Source organism: Bos indicus, chromosome 11 (genome assembly GCF_029378745.1).
Source record: "Bos indicus isolate NIAB-ARS_2022 breed Sahiwal x Tharparkar chromosome 11, NIAB-ARS_B.indTharparkar_mat_pri_1.0, whole genome shotgun sequence".
NCBI classification, from domain to species: Eukaryota; Metazoa; Chordata; class Mammalia; order Artiodactyla; family Bovidae; genus Bos; species Bos indicus.
Genome location: NC_091770.1, coordinates 32,636,580 through 32,655,172, shown reverse-complemented (window position 1 = coordinate 32,655,172; position 18,593 = coordinate 32,636,580). Strand labels below are relative to the sequence as shown.

The 18,593-nt window shown below is 36.3% G+C and overlaps 1 protein-coding gene across 19 annotated transcripts in view; it reads left to right on the top strand.

Annotated features, from left to right (window-relative positions):
• Positions 1–18,593, top strand: part of NRXN1 (neurexin 1) — a 1,219,761-nt gene that overhangs the window by 573,202 nt on the left and 627,966 nt on the right. For all 19 annotated transcript variants that reach the window (XM_070798634.1, XM_070798636.1, XM_070798622.1 and 16 more), the window contains one exon: positions 15,161–15,283. In XM_070798634.1, coding sequence (XP_070654735.1) covers positions 15,161–15,283 — 123 coding nt within the window. The remainder of the gene's footprint in view (positions 1–15,160; positions 15,284–18,593) is intronic.

Genomic DNA, 18,593 nt, shown 5'->3' with positions numbered 1-18,593 from the left:
AGGGTTGAAGTTCAGCTTCTTTTTTGGCAGTTCATTGTCTAAGGATTGCAAAGAAAGAAAATCTAAGGCCAAGACTTGGGTATAGTGAAGAAATGCTCTGAGTAATATGTTATTGGTAAATGTACTATGATGGATGCCCAGAGTGGATAATAAGATCTTTGTATTATCATTTTATTACCAGAATGAAAAGATCAACTGGATATTAGTTATCCTAATTTTTTTTATGTAGATAAAAATGGAAAGCAATAAAAGAATGCAAAATGTCAACCAGTGGCACTTAAGCCATATTAGATTGCTTTGATCAGGCTGCCACTTGGCAGACCACTTAAAAAGATATGAGGGAATTTCATGAGGCTGACTCTTGTTAACATGAAACAAATATTCAGTTCGGAGCAGCTGCCTGGTGCCTGAAGAGCAGAGAACTGCAAAAGGAGCCTCTGTCTCTGCCTCCACACAACCATCCTTGATTTCAAGAGTTCCATCAATCACTGCTTCTCACTGATTGGTGCTGTCCATCCACCTAGGATAAGAGCTGCTCAAGGAACGCTACGTCACTTCAGTCGTGTCGGACTCTGTGCGAGCCCATAGACGGCAACCCACCAGGCTCCGCCGTCCCTGGGATTCTCCAGGCAAGAACACTGGAGTGGGTTGTCATTTCCTTCTCCAATGCATAAAAGTGAAAGTGAAGTCGCTCAGTCGTTTCCGACTCCCAGCGACCTCATGGACTGCAGCCTATCAGGCTCCTCCGTCCATGGGATTCTCCAGGCAAGAGTACTGGAGTGGGGTGCCATTGTCTTCTCCATCTCAAGGAATAAAGGAAGATAAATACATACATACAGAAAAGGGCAGGGTTTTTTTGTTTGTTTTTCATTGCTGTCATTTTTAAAGCTTAAAGTATATATGAAGGAAAGGAAAAGAATGTTTATGAATGATTTTCAACAAAAATATAAGAGAATTTACATATAAAATAAAGAGACAATAGATTTCTGATGAAAAACAAATAACTCAAAGAAGCAAAAGCTGAGTCTTTTTCTTAAGGCCCATTGTGTAGGCAGTGTCTTTAGAAAAATATCAAAATTGGAATAAAATTTAAGGAAAGCCCATTTGAATTACCCACTCTTAATATTAAGAGAATCATAAAGAATGCACATTTAATGACTACATAGGTTGTGCAAAGTCATCGTATGAAAGCTTGGTAAGTAGAAGACTTGGGTCTATTTTAGTGAACAGTTAATTGGCTTATTGCTTACATGCAAATATAAAATGCTTCAGTGTTTTAAAAGATTGCTCTTTTGGTGCAGGTTAAGAATTCATATGAAATCAGTCTCAGTTATTAATTTAGTCAGTTGAACATCTCCTTATTACGATGGCAAATGGCTGTGCTCAAAGAAATGCAGAATTCCAGATTTGTGTTAACCAAATTCATCAAATTCTCTTTCATTGTTGAAAGTTACCATTGTAACTATGGCCACAGTAGAAATTGTCAGAAAAGCCTATAATGTTTCAGAAGAAAAATTCTGAACTTGATATTTCCCTTGGCTTCTGGGAAAAGGAAATTTTCTTTTCTACCACAAAATGTCACAAATTGTGAGACCACAATTTGTTGATCACAGGTTCCTATTGTGCTATTAGAGAGTTGATTTCTAAAACATTTGCCATTTCCTTCATAGGTTAGAGTTTGGCATTGTTTTTGTTTGTTTTTTGATAGGGAGGTAGCATTTTAACAAGCTATCATTGATCCAAAAAATTGAAGGTGAAAATATGAATTAGACATTGAATGGCACCCCACTCCAGTACTTTTGCCTAGAAAATCCCATGGACAGAGGGACCTGGTAGGCTGCAGTCCATGGAGTCGCTAGAGTCGGACACGACTGAGTGACTTCACTTTCACTTTTCACGTTCATGCATTGGAGAAGGAAATGGCAACCCACTCCAGTGTTCTTGCCTGGAGAATCCCAGGGACGGGGGAGCCTGGTGGGCTGCCGTCTATGGGGTCGCACAGAGTCGGACACGACTGAAGCGACTTAGCAGCAACAGCAGCAGCAGCTACTATTAAGGTTTGTTTTTTTTTTAATCTAGCCAGTCTCATTGTGAGATATATGATTAGAAGTTCATTTATTTTAAAGAAAACAATAATTGTTTGTTTATATTTGGAGCATACTTTTGTACTTATGTGCCTCTATAATTCAGGTTCATAGACAGTTAATCCTAAAGGCTCAGAAAGACTAAAAAGTGCTCAAAACTTCTGTTTAAAATAGCCTCTAATCCTTAGGACAGCCTTAATGTTCAATGATGATACATAGTGCCACACAAATAACTCATTGTACAAGTGTAGACTTGTAGAATATATTAATATTTTATATATGAATATATTGCAATTTAACAAATATATTGCAATTTTTCAAGAAGTTTTGCCTTCCTAATCTTTCTCAAAGCCATTAACAATTTACACTTCATCAGTTACTTACCTATCAGAAAATATGGAAACAAATAATATAACCATGGATTTCAGTTCCTCGTTTAGTCGCTAGATAGAAATTATGTATCTGCTAACTGCTAAAGTGGATGCATAATTTAAAAGACGTTTTGTCCACTTAACCATATATCAGACATGATTAATATAAGCCTTCAAGCTGAGCTTTGTTTGGTTTCCTCTCTTCTCTACTCACTTGCTTCTGCTTGGTCATAGCTTCTACTTTTTTGTGTCTTCTGCTTACCATGGTGTCTCCTGGATCATGGTTATTTGTCTACTGCCTCCTCCTGTGCATGTTTTGTTTTGTTTTGTTTTGTTTGCTGCTCCTTAAACTGTTGACTAAATGTATGCTATGTATTCAAACTCCCCTAGAAAGAGAATCTAGTGGATTCATTACTTATCCTTGCTCTGTTGAGCAGAGCTTTCAAGTCATGTCACCTCATAAGCCACTGACCAGACTTTAACTTTGGGGGAAGATGCCCACTGGTGATCCAATGTAGTGTCCACAGAGAAGGGGGCCACAGACTCAGATACGCACATCCAGGGTAATGTAGGAGCAGTGGGCTTTCCCCACAAGCATCTCTTCTTCAGGCTGTCTGATTAACAGTGTTTTGACTTTAACCATGAAATACCCTTAAGGATTATAATTTCTTCAACACATTACTGACAAATGGTACGTAAGTCAAGTGAGCAAGGCTCTTTAAATCAGGGGGAAATGCATGGAACCATAAAAAAGTTGGAGATTGAAATGTTCAGGTTGCTCAGAGATCTTATCCATTTCTCTTACTTGTGACCAATGGGAACAAAGAGCAAGATGGGTAAGAAGTACATTATGAAAACCATTTCCCAAAGGTAAAGTAAGAAATTCTAAGAACATTTCAATTACTGTTACTTTCATTGTACTTAGTATTGGATTGTTCTTTGAATGCATCATTCATACAGTTGTGAGTATTCTTCACCCTCCCATCACCCTTCCCAGGAGGTCAGTCTAAATATAAGACTTGAAATATTTTATGCATGATACTATTGAAATAAATATGTTATATGTGTTTCTTTAAAAATATAGGGTCATGGTGTGCAAATGTTTTGCAACAGTTTTTTTTTTTTTTTACTTTAACAATATACTGAAAAAAATATCAATATGTCCAGTTTGTAAATATAGCATGCAGCACTGAAAAATCTGATCCATTGCTTATTTGAGATTTTATACTGAAGTAATATGAAGCAGATCGAGGTCACTGAGCCAGCTGAAGAACAATAAAATAGGGAGAAAACATATATGTACAAAAATAAATTCTGTCATGATTCATCAGAGACCTCAAAGCAATCATATGAACACTGATCAGAAGCATCTGTGAGAACGATCTTGAAAAACAAACTAGATTGGAATAACTGTAAATGAAAAGATACTTTGCACTGGTATAAGTTATTATCAGTGACACTAACTCACTCAAATGAAAACCTAACTAAAGTAATCTTAGTGTAGCAAGACTGACAAGGAGCAAGCACACAAATATAACATTTCTTCTAGCAGCTGGCTGACCAGCTTCAGGGAACCTCCAAACGCTCTCTCCTGAGATTAACCAAATTAATCTGGTATAAGATTTAATTGCTAATAGCCATTGCTATAGGTGGGCAAGCACCATCTTAGAATAGCTCCTGTTTAGTAAGGCGTGTCGTTCACTTCAGAAGACTTTGTCCCAACTTCAAACAAAGGAGTAATCCAGTATTTTACCAATTACTAAAATAAATGGTCAAATAGAATCATAGCACTCAAATTAGTGACTAAAAGTTAGCCGGATAAATAGGCTAATTATCAGTACAATAAAAGAAAAATTAAATTTAGTTCTATTTGTTATTGCAATAATAAAATTCAAAATAGAGAATTCAGGAAATCATATTAATACTTTGAAAACAATTTATATTATCATTCTCATTTTTACATGATAGGTGAATGAATTATCATGTATCATTTGTTCATAGCTTTCTTTGGGGCATTCACTGAGGAAAAAACGAAAAAAAGGATCAAAACAAATGAGACTCTATAGTTCAAAAATCCTAAAGACATATTATCCTGTATCATATTTCTGAGAATGCATTTGCTTTTTAAAAAAATAGATATTGTAATGTTTACCACAAATAGTGAAAGCTAGATTTTCAAGCATTGTTGTGATTTCCTAGTGAAATGAAAAGGAACAAAAACTTAAAGACAGAAACTTAGCTTTTTATTTTGATTTTTTCCTAATGTGCTTCTTATTCTGGGAGAAGGTTTTTACAAGAATACCCCCAAAGTATTGAGTGACAGCAAAATTTTGTTAAGTCAGTCTCACATTTAATGATACTCAAATACACTTATAGTGTTAATAGTACTATAATATTAGTATTAGTAATAATATTATAGTATTAAATTATTCCTTTAATTTTTCAGAAATGTACATTCTTCTTGATCTTCTCATAAAAATAAATTCTGCAACAGTGCTGTATTTGGATGAGAAATTATTTAATTTTAGCATCTTTGCATTTGTCATTGCAATTCATGGCTTTGTTTATGAGATGTCAAATTGAATATTTATAAATTTCAAAATGCTCAATATGTGTATGCTTTTTCATTTTTGTTTTCATTTAGATAGTTTGGCATTGTGTAGGAATTGCATAATACTTGTTTAAATTTCTGTCAATATAAATCAATATAATCCTTTTCTTCTCATGTTACACCAAGGCTCAGTATATTTTCAGTTTAAAATGCTTAGTTAAAATCATATTAACTGTTTAGTACTTAATTTTATACATGCAGACTATCCTATAATGTGATAAGCTTTTCTTGGAAATGGCCTTTTTTTCTTAAAATAAAGTCACAGTCCAGATTTTTCCTTTCATTATAGTAGGTTTATTTTATTATGCTTCTTCCTAAACCAGTCACTTGAGCTAGATTAGATTTTAAAAGAGCTCTTTTAAAACATTATTTTAATAATATATGATTTGTGTTCATTTTTTACTGTGTTGTAGTTATATTCTTAAAAGGTAAATTGTATTTCTTAAAATGTATGTTTTTTTACATTGAAAATGATTTACATCAGAGATATTTATCCTGATCTGTCATAAATGGGTACAATCAATGTCAAAGTTGTGTGTAAAGGCTAAATGTTTCTTATAAACCTTGTCTATTTATTTGCTTAGAGCTAAGATATCTAGCCAGATATGAAACAAGAAGGGAGGCAGCTATATATAGTAAAGTTTATTTTGTAGATGATAGAATAGGGTTGATATGAGTTAGGAAAATGGCAGAGGAGTCTCCATACGGTATTTCCAGTAGCTCTCCAAGGTCAGACCTCTTTGCACACAAGATCTGTGTTTTCTTATAATTAAATACTCATTAAGCCTTGAATCCCCCATTCCTAAGCCAACTACTCTCTTTGTATTTGGAAGTTACTGACTACCGGCCTCAGGATATTTTGCTGTCCTAGACTGTACACATCATTAAATTTATTTTCAAGGGAACTAAGCAAAAAAGCTGTCTAAATAATTAGCCAGATAACTGAGTAGCCCAAGTTTTCCAGTTCTTGGACTTATCAGATTCCATGCTGCCAAATGTGGAAACAAGGGGATGAAACTTTCTATTTTTGACACTTCTTAGTGAAGATTGGTGTTAAAAGTTAATGGAGTTACTTTTCATTAACTGTTTGGCTTAATTCAATATCAAGAGGTATTTAATCCACCATAAAAAAAAGTTCACAAAATCTAAACAGATTTATTCATTCAATAAATAATTAAGCATGGCTTTTATATTCAAGGCACTGAACAATAGGACCTAGGGTATTTTTCCTGAAGTTCTAAGCCCAGGTGGCTCAGTGGTAAAGAATCTGCCTGCCACTGCAGGAGACGTGGGTTTGATCTCTAGGTTGGGAAGATGCCCTGGATAAGGAAATGGCAACCCTCTCCAGTATTCTTGCCTGGAAAATCCAATGGACAGGGGAGCCTGGTGGGCTACAGTCCACATGGGGTCACAAAGAGTTGACATGACTTAGTGACTCAACAACAACAACGAAGGGAGAATAACAATAGTGACAATATGATACTGATGATATTATTATCATTAAAAACGAAGGTGTTCCATGCACTAGGCATTGTTTTAAATAATTAAAATGCCTTAAATTTATACTGTAAAATGGCTCTATTGTTAGCTTATTTTAGAGATAAGAATCCTGAGACACAGAGAATTTATATAATTTACCAGGATCGCATAGCTAGTAACTCATGGAACTAGGATAAATGTTCAGAGGATCTGTGAATCTAAAACACATGCACCAGACCAAGATATACACATTGTAGAAAGTTTAAAAGAAAGAAAAGACTTAAATAGCAATCTACCCAAAGTAAATACAGTGAAATTGATTAGTGTGGGACTACTTCATTTCTCCAGTGGTTTTTTAAAGTTTACAAAATGCCTTTCTTCTGTGGTTACTGTTCATTTTTGAACCAAGTTTAATGTCTAATTTTATTTTATTTGCTCAAAGTACTTTTTAGTTGGGCTTCCCAGGTGGCACCAGTGGTAGAGAACTCACCTGCCAATGCAGGAGATATCAGAGACGCCCACCCGTTTGATCCCCGGATCAGGAGATCCCCTGGTGGAGGAGGGCATGGTAACTCACTCCAGAATTCTTGCTTGGAGAATCCCACGGACAGAGGAGCCTGTCGGCTACAGTCCATAGAGTCACAAAGAATCAGACGCGACTGAAGTGTCTTAGCACAGCACAGCACACACACAGAGCACACTTTTTAGTTAGGGAGGAATATTTGTAATAGTTTTAGTATAAAGAAATGTATCTGTCCTTAGGAGTCTATAAATGTCTCTTTTCCTATACAGTAAACGACAATATAAAAACATTCTCAATAGTTCTCAAGGATCAGCTAAATTGAGGAGAACTTGAGGAGGATTAGAGAAGAGGAAGAGTTAGGTGACTGGGCTGGTACATCAGCCTTACGGCTGTGTGGATGATTGGTCTATCCAGGTCATGACTGGCACCAGACCTGGCCAACAAGACAGCTCTGAGACAGACAGCCTTTCTGATACCCCAGAGGCTTTGCCATTAAGGGCTCACAAACTGGGGAGGGTGATGTAACTCACCTCTTATGTTGATAAATGCAGTCTTGTCTGCATATTCCTGAATGTAGAGCTAACTAAAAGAAAACTTTAAAAATAAATAAGCACAAAACTTCAACTCCTCTTTAGGGGTGGCTCAAACAGCATGCAATTTGTGCAGTTACCCAGGGCTCTGTGTTTAGAAGGGCCTGTTTTTGGGTAAATACTTGGCTATCACTGTTCTGAAATACTACATTTTGAACAAGAGTTGCATGTCTTTACTAGGCTCAGAAATCATTTAATTGGTCCTTCTTCTTGTAAGGCTAGTATATTGCAAAAAAAGAAAAAAAATCTTAATCTGACAGTGCCATTTATATGTTTCTAATTTTAATCAGCTTTCCTAACTGATTCATGTGGAAATACAAACACAAAATTCTGCTCCCAGCCCAGTGTAAAAATTGAGAAAGATAAAACAGAAACATTTAATAAGAATGACTCTTCTTTCATTTCTGTTGGTCCTTCAAGGAGCAATCTGATTATTTTTTAAAGTAATTATTTTAAAACCAGAAACTAATGGCAAAGTCGAATAGCAGGCTGAAGGTGTCATAATTACAACCTGAGAAACACATCCTCCTGTCACTTCCAGGTATAAGTGCTGTTGCCAGGAGCCATGACTCAGGCACCCAGCAGCGGTGGCTCCTGCTTCTGTTTCTCCTGCCTTTTCTCTCTTCCTATTATTGTCACAATGACAAGGCTTATTTCCAGCTTCCCACTGGGTCCTGCCTCCCACTGGAGGCAATAGTCCTCAAAGTCAACTGCCAAATAAAGCTTAATACCTGGAAATTTTGATATACATAGACACCTAATTTTATACACATACACAAATGTCATGCATTTAATGAAAGTTGCTATTCTAAATTTGTAGAACAGGAAAGGTAATTACATTTTAGAAGTAGAAGGACTTTGCAGTTGGTTTATGCCATTTACAGCCTTTTAAAATTGTTCTTAGTTTTTGTTATTGTCATTGTTTTACTGATAAGAAAACTCAGACCAAGAGCTGTGGGAGCATTAGACAAAGTTAGAATAATTAAGGTTGTTGTTTAGTTGGTAAGTTATGTCTGACTCTTTGGCGACCACATGGCCTGTAGCCTACCAGGCTCCTCTGTCCGTGGGATTTTCCAGTTATGAACACCAGAGTGGGTTGTGATTTCTTTCTCCAATAATTAATGTTATGTTGGAGTTAATGGCCACAGTCAATCTAAAACTCTGGTCTCTGGACTCAAACTCATGACTATTTTTCCATTGCTTACATCTTTAATACTCAATGTGAAAATGCAGAAGAAAAGGGAATTTGTCTGTTTATTTATGTGTCTCGTACAAAGACCTGAGAACTAAGCTGGCCTACTGTTTAAACAAATAATTATTGAAACAAAGCCATATCCATTTGTTTACGTATAGTCTATGGCTGCTTTTGCACTACAATAGCAATGTTAAGTAATTGCAATGACAACCAAATTTGGCAAAGTGGAATATATTTACTATTTGGTCCATTCAATTTAGTTCAGTCGCTCAGTCATGTCCAACTCTTTGCAACCCCATGAACTGCAGCACGCCAGACTTCCCTGTCCATCACCAACTCCCAGAGCTTCATTTGGTCCATTGCCAGAAGTATTTTGATCCCTACTAGATCTACTAGAATGTAATCTATAGAAAGCTCCTTGAAAATCTAACTTGGGACATTCCCAATGCTGAGATCAGTGTTTGGCACAAAATAATTTTTAAACTAAATTAGTAGGCTAGCTCAGCTGGTAAAGAATCCACCTGCAATGCAGGAGACCCGGGTTTGATTCCTGGGTCAGGAAGATCCACTGAAGAATGGATAGGCAGAGTTGAACATGACTGAGTGACTAAGCACAAGCTCATGGAAACCACATAATCCAGAATGAATTAGTTAAATGAGACTAGATAAACAGCAGATATAACATGGATCTGCTGCTGCTGCTAAGTTGCTTCAGCATGTCCAAATATGTGTGACCCCATAGACGGCAGCCCACCAGGCTCCCCCATCCCTGGGATTCTCCAGGCAAAAATACTGGAGTGGGTTTCCATTTCCTTCTCCAATGCGTGACAGTGAAGTCGCTCAGTTGTGTCCGACTCTTAGCGACCCCGTGACTGCAGCCTACCAGGCTCCTCCGTACATGGGATTTTCCAGGCAAGAGTACTGGGGTGGGATGCCATTGCCTTCTCCATAACATGGATCATTCGGTTTCAAAATTTCATAATTCTAAGATGTATGATGCTGTAATAACTTCTAATTCAATTGCTGGGTGCTATAGGCAATTTAATGATCTAAAAAAAGAGTTACGTATAAAGACAGAACCAATTTATATCCCTAAGGCAATGTGAATTTTTTTGTTATTATTTATAGAAGTACTGTAGAAACCCCACTTTCATGTGTTGCCCATTTTTAGCCCACATAGCTGTGGCTGAAAAGGCACAACCTATTCTTAATAAAATGAAGATAGATCATTTCTAGAAGGCAAACTAAATGAATTCCTACCTGCCCATCATCTATGCAGTTTGCTGGGTTGTGGCTTTGCAGAAATACTTATTCAAATCCCCATATTTAAATAGCTTAATTGATAAAACAGATTAGCTGCTCAAATTCCTAGGTTGTTACATACAGAAATCACTTACATTTACTGTTTAAGGCAACAAAAAGGAAATCTAGAACCAACTAGTTTGAACTATAGTGAGAAACGGGTACCTCATACGGATGATCCATTTATGTAGTTAGCATCTTTAAAAAATACCAGTGGAAGGAAATAGCTACCTAAAGGGTATGCAATGAGTCTAACATTTGCAGCCCTCAAGTCTGGAACTTTTTTTTTTTTTTTCCAAAAGAGGTTTTATTTTTATTGTGCATCTTCTGTTGTAAATAATGACCAACTACATTTATCTTCTTTTTGTGTTTTAAGCTATTAGTTTGTTCCTTGAGTTAGACTATTATATCTCCCCTCCATTTCACTAATTCTTTTTTTTTGATCTGTTTCTTTGACTTTTTTTTAAATTTTATTTTATTTTTTAACTTTACAATATTGTATTGGTTTTGCCATATATCAAAAGGAATCCGCCACAGGTATACATGTGTTCCCCATCCTGAACCCTCCTCCCTCCTCGCTCCCCTTACCATCTCTCTGGGTCGTCCCAGTGCACCAGTCCCAAGCATCCAGTATCAAAAATCAAAATATAGTAGGTCTGGGTTTGATTTTCTCAAGCTACATCTAACTTTCAACTCTAGGGACAGCTGTCATTACAGTCTACTAGACATCCTTAATCACATTGCTTCCTAGACTTCTTAGCTTTGTTTTAATCTTCACTATTGTCCTTTAATGTTATTTCCCCCCCCTACATTAAAAAAAAAAAAACAAACCAATGAATATACTTCACAGGACATTTGCACAGAAAGCTTTCTTACAAAAAGTATCCAAAATTGCTATTATATACATCTTGAATATGAAGTAAATTTGAAATATTCATGAAATAATATGAAACAAATATTAAAAATAAATTTAAAATACATTTGCAATAATATCTGAAATGATCAGTGATGTTGTATACATACATGTCAACTAACCTCCCATGGAGCTATCTATAAAATGGGAGAGTTGAATTAGTTATTTCTACATCCATGTGAAGCTATTCTTTTCTTCATTAAATAAATTCATTATTGATTTATGACAAAATACTTTCAAATAGAATATAAAGTGATTAGCAAAAATAACTTAAATGATTAATTAGGGAGAAAGGTCAATATTCAGTTTTTTTGTTTTTTTAAGAAAAGAAAGAATCAAGTTGCTGAAAGTAAGCATATACCCTAAATCTTGGTTTTATGATGAATAGAAAGAGATAAGGAAAGGCAGTCAGTTCTATAACTCACATGATATAAGAGGAAATAGCTTATAAAATCTTCAGGAAAGAGTTTATGAATTTGGACTTTGCAGTTAGAAAGAGTCTTGAAAATGCATGTTAAAGAGTTGATAATGTAGGTAGACTAAAAAGTAGCTTTGAATAACTGTGGACCTTGGTAATGTAATAAATGATGTTCTAGAAAAATTGTTTTTTTTTAATTCAGTGAAAAGTCTTTTTTCTTAATCTAACTTTGAAAATAAAAAGTTACTTGCAAATGATTTTTAAAAGCCTTTGCTGGAGTTTTCTAATAAGCTCATCATTTTCCTAAAGAAAGAAATGAATATCTCCCTCTGCCGCCTCCCCTTCAACCTCCGAGGGTTCTGCAGAGTCCAGGGCTTCTGGGTGATGCCTTAGGGGACAAGTTGGCCTGCCTCTTTAACAGAATAGCAACTTCCCCTTTATGTGATTTTTATATTCTTTATGTGAGATTACAGGTGGAAAAAAAAATAATTCCACCATTTAAAAATAATAATTAACCACTGCCACAGTTTTGTGACTATTCCCTCCCTAGCTCACACATTGATGCTGGGAGAAAGGTTAGAATCAATGAGATATGTTTTGATATCCTAAAAGGAAAAAGAAATTTTAAAAGGAATTCAGATCACTAATGGTATGAATGACTATAATTCTGCCATAGGGACAAATGATTCTGAAATTCAAAATTTCAACAGAGGATAAATTATCCTAGGTCAGACCTAGGAGAGAAGACATCTCTATCACATTTTAGCTATGTGACCTTGGGCCGAGTTGTTTTAGCTTTCTAGGCCTTCGGTTTCACGCCAGCAAAATTATAATAAGGTAAAGATGAAATAAGTTAATAAAGTGCCTGGTACATAACAAACATTTACCAGGACCCAACTTCCTTCTCAGTAGCAAATAAGGACCAACAACCGCAATCCTTAATTCCCTGTCCAGTTCACTTTCCATGACACTTCATGTCACATAAATAACATTGTTTTAAACTGAGAATATTAAGTGCATTTAAAAAAAGCCTCTTCCAAAATCAATTTCTTCACATTTTTAATAATGCAGGGAAGGAGCTTGAAGTTGGTCCACAGAGATTTTCATGAACCAAAGGGTTATTTTTAATTGGATTTTGTGCCTGTTGTTACGGAAATTATTGTTTCATGGATAAAGCTTTATGATTTCACCGCAAGATCAAGCCCAGAATGGGGTATAATGATGATATCACCCCTATGCTTCTTTTTCTTGACAAAACACTTAAATTAAGAGAATGGGAGTGAGACTGCTTCAAAAGCACACATTTCTAAGAGAAATAAGATCTACCTTATAAAAATAGCTTTAAAAATGATATATTCTCTTTTCAAAGATCAAAACTCAGAATGGCCCTTGCTGCCAGTAGGATGCTAAGATTCTGCAGTTATTAAACACTTCACTGTTGAAACTAGAAAGAGTTCCTTTGATCCTGGGACTTGCTTTCAACATTTGGTCTCAAAGCATTTTTGCAGTTGTTGAACTGCAGCTGTTGAACAGGCTTCCTCTAGTTATTTAATGATCAATCTCTCTAAACTCTTCTATCTAAACTAGTTTTTATTTGTGTGTCCAGATGCGATTTAACTTCTCTAAAGAAACAAAAGAAATGCTTACTAATGTTAATGATGGTTCTGTTTAAAATTGAAAGTGTTAGTCGCTCAGTTGTGTCCAACTCTTTGCAACCCCGTGGACTGTAGCCCATCAGGCTCCTCTGTCCATGGAATTCTCCAGGCCAGAATGCTGGAGTGGGTAGCCATTCCCTTCTCCAGGGGATCTTCCCGACCCAGCAATTGAACCCGGGTCTCCTGCATTATAGGTGAATTCTTTACCATCTGAGCCACCAGGGAAACCCAAGACAGGAGGCAATTCATCCTGCAAAATTTAACTTATATCACTGGCTCAGTTTAAGCCTCAAAGAAACCTCAAACAAGGAAGACAGAACTTGTTTCATCAATAACATTCTAAGAGAGAAATCAGTATAGTAGTCTGCAGTATTAAAGCAGTGATTTTTTGTTGGACAGACTGCTTAGGTTTCTTCTAGTACTTAGTTCCCTAATTTATTTTTCTTTCTTTTCTCTCTCCTTCTTCTTGGTATTTTCATACACCATCCTATGCTCTTTGGACATTGGCTAGATTGTCTGGTAGAATTTGGTGGAAGAAATTGTGAACCCCACCCTGATCCTGAATCAATTGAAAGTCGTATAATTAAATGTCATGTCTTTAGTCATTTTAGTTTACCAAGAAATGTCAGTACGTTAAAAAAAAGGGTGGGGGGGAATCCATCACCAAAAGATGTATCATTAAAAACTTCATGATTTTTTAAAATGAATCAAAATATCAGATTATTAGCAAGGCTTATTTTTAATAAAACATGTTCAGTTCTATTAAAAGTTCTTTTTTTCCCTACCTTTGTTTTTATGTGTAAGAGAGACATTTGTTTAATTTGTCATTTCAATAACGTCAACAGATACTTTCTGATATAGTCTCTGTCCTGCCGCTGCTGCTGCTAAGTCGCTTCAGTCGTGCCCGACTCTGTGCGACCCCATAGACCGCAGCCCACCAGGCTCCTCTGTCCCTGGGATTCTCCAGGCAAGAACACTGGAGTGGGTTGCCATTTCCTTCTCCAATGCATGCATGCAGGCTAAGTCGTTTCAGTCATGTCCGATTCTGTGCGTCCCCATAGACAGCAGCCCACTAGGCTCCTTTGTCCATGGGATTCTCTAGGCAAGAATACTGGAGTGGGTTGCCATTTCCTTCTCCTAAGCCAACTTAAATTCAACTTGCACAAGTTTACATAGGTTCACTTGCAATTACTTTTCCAGTTGCTTACACTTCTGACTCTTTTTCCTTTGGTCCTTAGCTGGAAATCACTTCCCGATACCACTTGCTTAATCATTTTTTCCCCTCCCACTCAACAGTTGGCCCTTTATGGACAGTGTTTTTCTTGACTTTCTTCACTTCTTAAGAGTCAGTACTTTTACCTATACCCACTCTCTGGGCCTTCACTAGTTCTCAGACACATTCCAGAAATTTAAAAGCCTGGTGAATATTGAAGGTACATGATAATAAGTGCAAAGAGCAGTCATCACACAATCTAATACCCAGAGCAACCTCCTTGCCAGGGCCTAATCAACCAGGTGCCATTCATTGAAAATTGTTAGATAATGGCCTAGGGTCAGATCTCTCCCCAAGGTCAGAAGATGTCTTATGACTGCTATCTACCTCATTAGCCAAAAAAAAAGGAAAAAAGAGATAGTGCAAAACAAGAAAATTTCTGAGAGAGGGAAAAGTTTGTGCAAATTTGGGAACATTGCTCTGTTGAGTGTGCCTATTTATGACAACAGGTGCATTTGTTTGTCTTTGATTGATGCATAATGTTAACGATTCTTCTTTAACTGTTACACCTGAATATATATTAACTGGTAATTTTCCTTGCTTGCTGTGACTCTAATGGGCTTGAGAATTGATCCAGCCAGTCTCTCCTCCCTCTGTCTTTTTCTCTCCTCTTTCTTTCATTCCTTCCTCTCTCCTCCCTCTCCCTTGCTTCCCCCCTTTCTTTGTCTCTTTCTCTCACTCTCTGTGAGGTTCATTTGCTCGACTGATTCTGAGTGTCCATAATGACTGTTTGGCATATTCTACAGGCAAAGGTCCCGAGACCCTTTTTGCTGGCTATAACCTCAATGATAACGAATGGCACACAGTGCGTGTGGTTCGCCGAGGAAAAAGTTTAAAGTTAACGGTGGATGACCAGCAGGCCATGACAGGTAAAGCCCTATCGTCCTTGCCTTTGCTGAAGCTTCAGACTTTCCTATTTCTTGCAGGTGACCTTGAAAACCAAAGGAATAACTTGAAGCTAATAGACGCAGTTCATTTCTTATTCAAATTCTTCCAGCAGCAATTAAATTTAATAAGCTGCATGTTGTTTTCTTTTCTCTCAAATGAGCAACAATTTTTTGTCATGTTCCTTTCCGTTTAATAATTCAAGAAGTTATATTTTAATTTTATGCTTTGATAAATATCTCAGGGCTTCATAAAATATGGAAGTTATTGTTTGGAGGCCACTTGCTGTTCAGTTTCCTCCTTATATATTTAGGCGATGAACAGCAGCAAGTTATACTTTTTAGCTTCTGGATACATTGATAGATACGCTGGCATTCTGTCAGGTGAACTGGTTTTTATTTTAAGCTATGATAGATCAGTTTTGGCCATTTAGCTCTGTTGGTTAAGCTCTAATGTTAAGAATGTCAAGTTCAGTCCCTGATTTGTGGATTTCTGACTGAGGCGAGGAATATAAAGGCCCACGCCAGCGACAGAGGGAAACCAAATGAAAGAGGAATTGGCTCACCTTTATTCTCTGCTGAAAATAACTTCAAGCATATGACCCGCTGGGATATTAGCTCCCTGTTTTTTAGGGGAACATCTCCCTGTTAATTATTTTAGTGCAAGATGCAAGATGGTCCTTGTGCAGCACAGAAATGTCTGTTCTACATTCAGTCTCAAGGGGGTTTCCATTCTCAGAGATCGGGTGGTTATATCAATGAAGAAATAATGTGTATGGGATTTTAACTTCTAAGAGAATCATTTGCAGTTCAGACGAAGCAAACTACCAACCGATAGATCTCTCACTGTCTTGTATTTCGTTAGCCCTTTATGGCTTTGCAAAACTTTTGTCTTCATGTGGGAGCAAACTTACTTTGTTTCAGAATCATCTGAAGAGCTTTAACAGGATCATTTCCTGGCCAGACACCACAGAAAGTGTGAGAGGAGCCCATTAGTATTATTTCTCAAAATCTCTCCAAAGAACTCTAAAGCAGCTGGCCCATGGATTGGCATTTAAAAACCACTGCTATGTTATGCCATTTTCTTCTCCCAGGAAGAAAATCAACCAGGGAGTTATTAGCATAAGCCTGTATTCAAAATTGCCAGACATAAGTCTCTAAAGAAACTGTGTGAACTCAGGGAAGGGAGGCAGAATTTTTATAGGGCTTTGGCAGGAGTGTCAGCTGAAGTTCAGCTAGTTTTGGTAAAGGCACTTCTTGGAAGAGGTGTAAATTGGTTATGTAGATTAGCATCCATTGTTTGGACAGTCTGGGTTTTATCAAAAGGGGCAGAAATTAGGATCTGAGATCATGTATAAGAGGTTGGGAAGAAATAACTGCCAGAGACAAGGACATGTGAAGGTCACAGTAGAACATTCTTTAGTCCCTTAGGTTTGTCTCAAATCTCATACAGCCCTATGACATTGACAGGGTAGATGCATTCTCATTTTATAGACAGGAAGCTGAGACTCAAAGAGGTAAAATGACATGTTACTTTGTTGTTGTTGTTTTTTTTTAATTAATTTTATTTTATTTTTAAACTTTACATAATTGTATTAGTTTTGCCAAATATCAAAATGAATCCACCACAGGTATACATGTTACTTTGAAATGCCATTGTTACCAGAACTGAGAGAGAGCCTAGGTGTTTTTTTTTTTTTTTTTTAATTGTGTTTGTTAACTTTAAAAAAATTGTTTGCTTTTAACTCATGGTTCATTTATTTATATTTATTAATATACTTATATATATATGACTATGATAAGTACTTTCTCAGATATCGCATGATTTTATGAAGATTATATATATATATATATATATATATATATAAAAAAACACATATCAAAATCACACTTATCCTCTGGGATAGTATATGATGTACTAAAAGGTTGAGTAAACAATTCATGTTCTTGAGGTTCAGAAGAGCTTAAAGATTTCAGGAATAGCTAAGGCAATCAATAATATTTGAACGCTGTAAAGAAAGGATAATACAGATAAGATTATGCGGGGAAGGGTAGAATGGCTTGGACGAGGCTAGACAGACTAGTGTTCAGGCAGCAGAGAAGGTTTGTTTTGTTTCATGTAACCACAGGACAGCAGACACGGCTAGAATGGCCTTGGATGCCAATAGGTCAGTGCTCCAAATGAAGGAGTTGATATTTCACAGGTTTTCAGGCAGTTGGGAAGTCACTGCATTTAAGCTGGAAAATAAGTTGAGAATATGTTTTGAGCAATATGAATTCTGGGCAATGTGCTAAATGCTTCAGAATGTAAAGCAGTGAAGTCCTAAACTACAGTGGCTGAAGAAGGTATAGAAACAAAAGACTGGGGCAACACATTTTTTTAAAGTTTTGTTTAGAAATAATTTCAAGTTTATAAAAAATTTCAAAAGTAAAACGACAGTGATATACTTTTACTATTGTGAGCATGTTATCCCATTTGCTTTGACATTTTCACTTTTTTTTTCTTAGCCAAGTGAGAATGTTATATACTTAATAGCCCTTCACTGTAAATATTATACGTCAGTGCACATTTTCTAAAGGTATGAATATCCCTTTACAGAACAAAGAGCTACTAACGTCAGTAGATTTGGCGTTGACGCAATATATTTCATCTGTCCTCTCACCCATATTCCCCTTTTGTCAGGTAACCCAATGCTGTCTTTTATAGCATTTTCACCTCTATATACACTAAATGCATTTAGTGCTCATATCTCTTTAGTCTCCTTTAATTGACAACATTGCCATAGACTTTCTTTGTCTTTGATTACATTGACAAATTAAAAAGATATATAGTCCTCTGATCTTTTATCCACATACAGTCATTCTTTGGGCTTATCTGATGTTTCATGATGATTGAATTCAGGTTTTAACATTCTTGGATGAAATACCACATTGATGATTGTGTGATCTTCTTAAAGTATCCTGTCTGGGGACAAACGATATCCATATCTTTTGACTCCTGATTTTAACACTTGGCCAATATGTTGCCCAGTTTCTCCATTGTATGATTAATATGTTTTACTCCCTTACAACTAGTAAACTGTCTGTGGAGAGACATATTAAGACAATGAAAATATCGTAATATCTTCCTCAAATATTTGCCCCAGATTATCACCTACTGAAGATTTTTCCTGATCCAGTCTTTAACACAGTAGTTATAAATGATTATTTTCAAACCCCATTACTCTTTCCACGTTTAGAGTCAATACTTAGCATTCTACTGTGTACAAGAGCTATCCCTTCTTTCTTTTTTCTT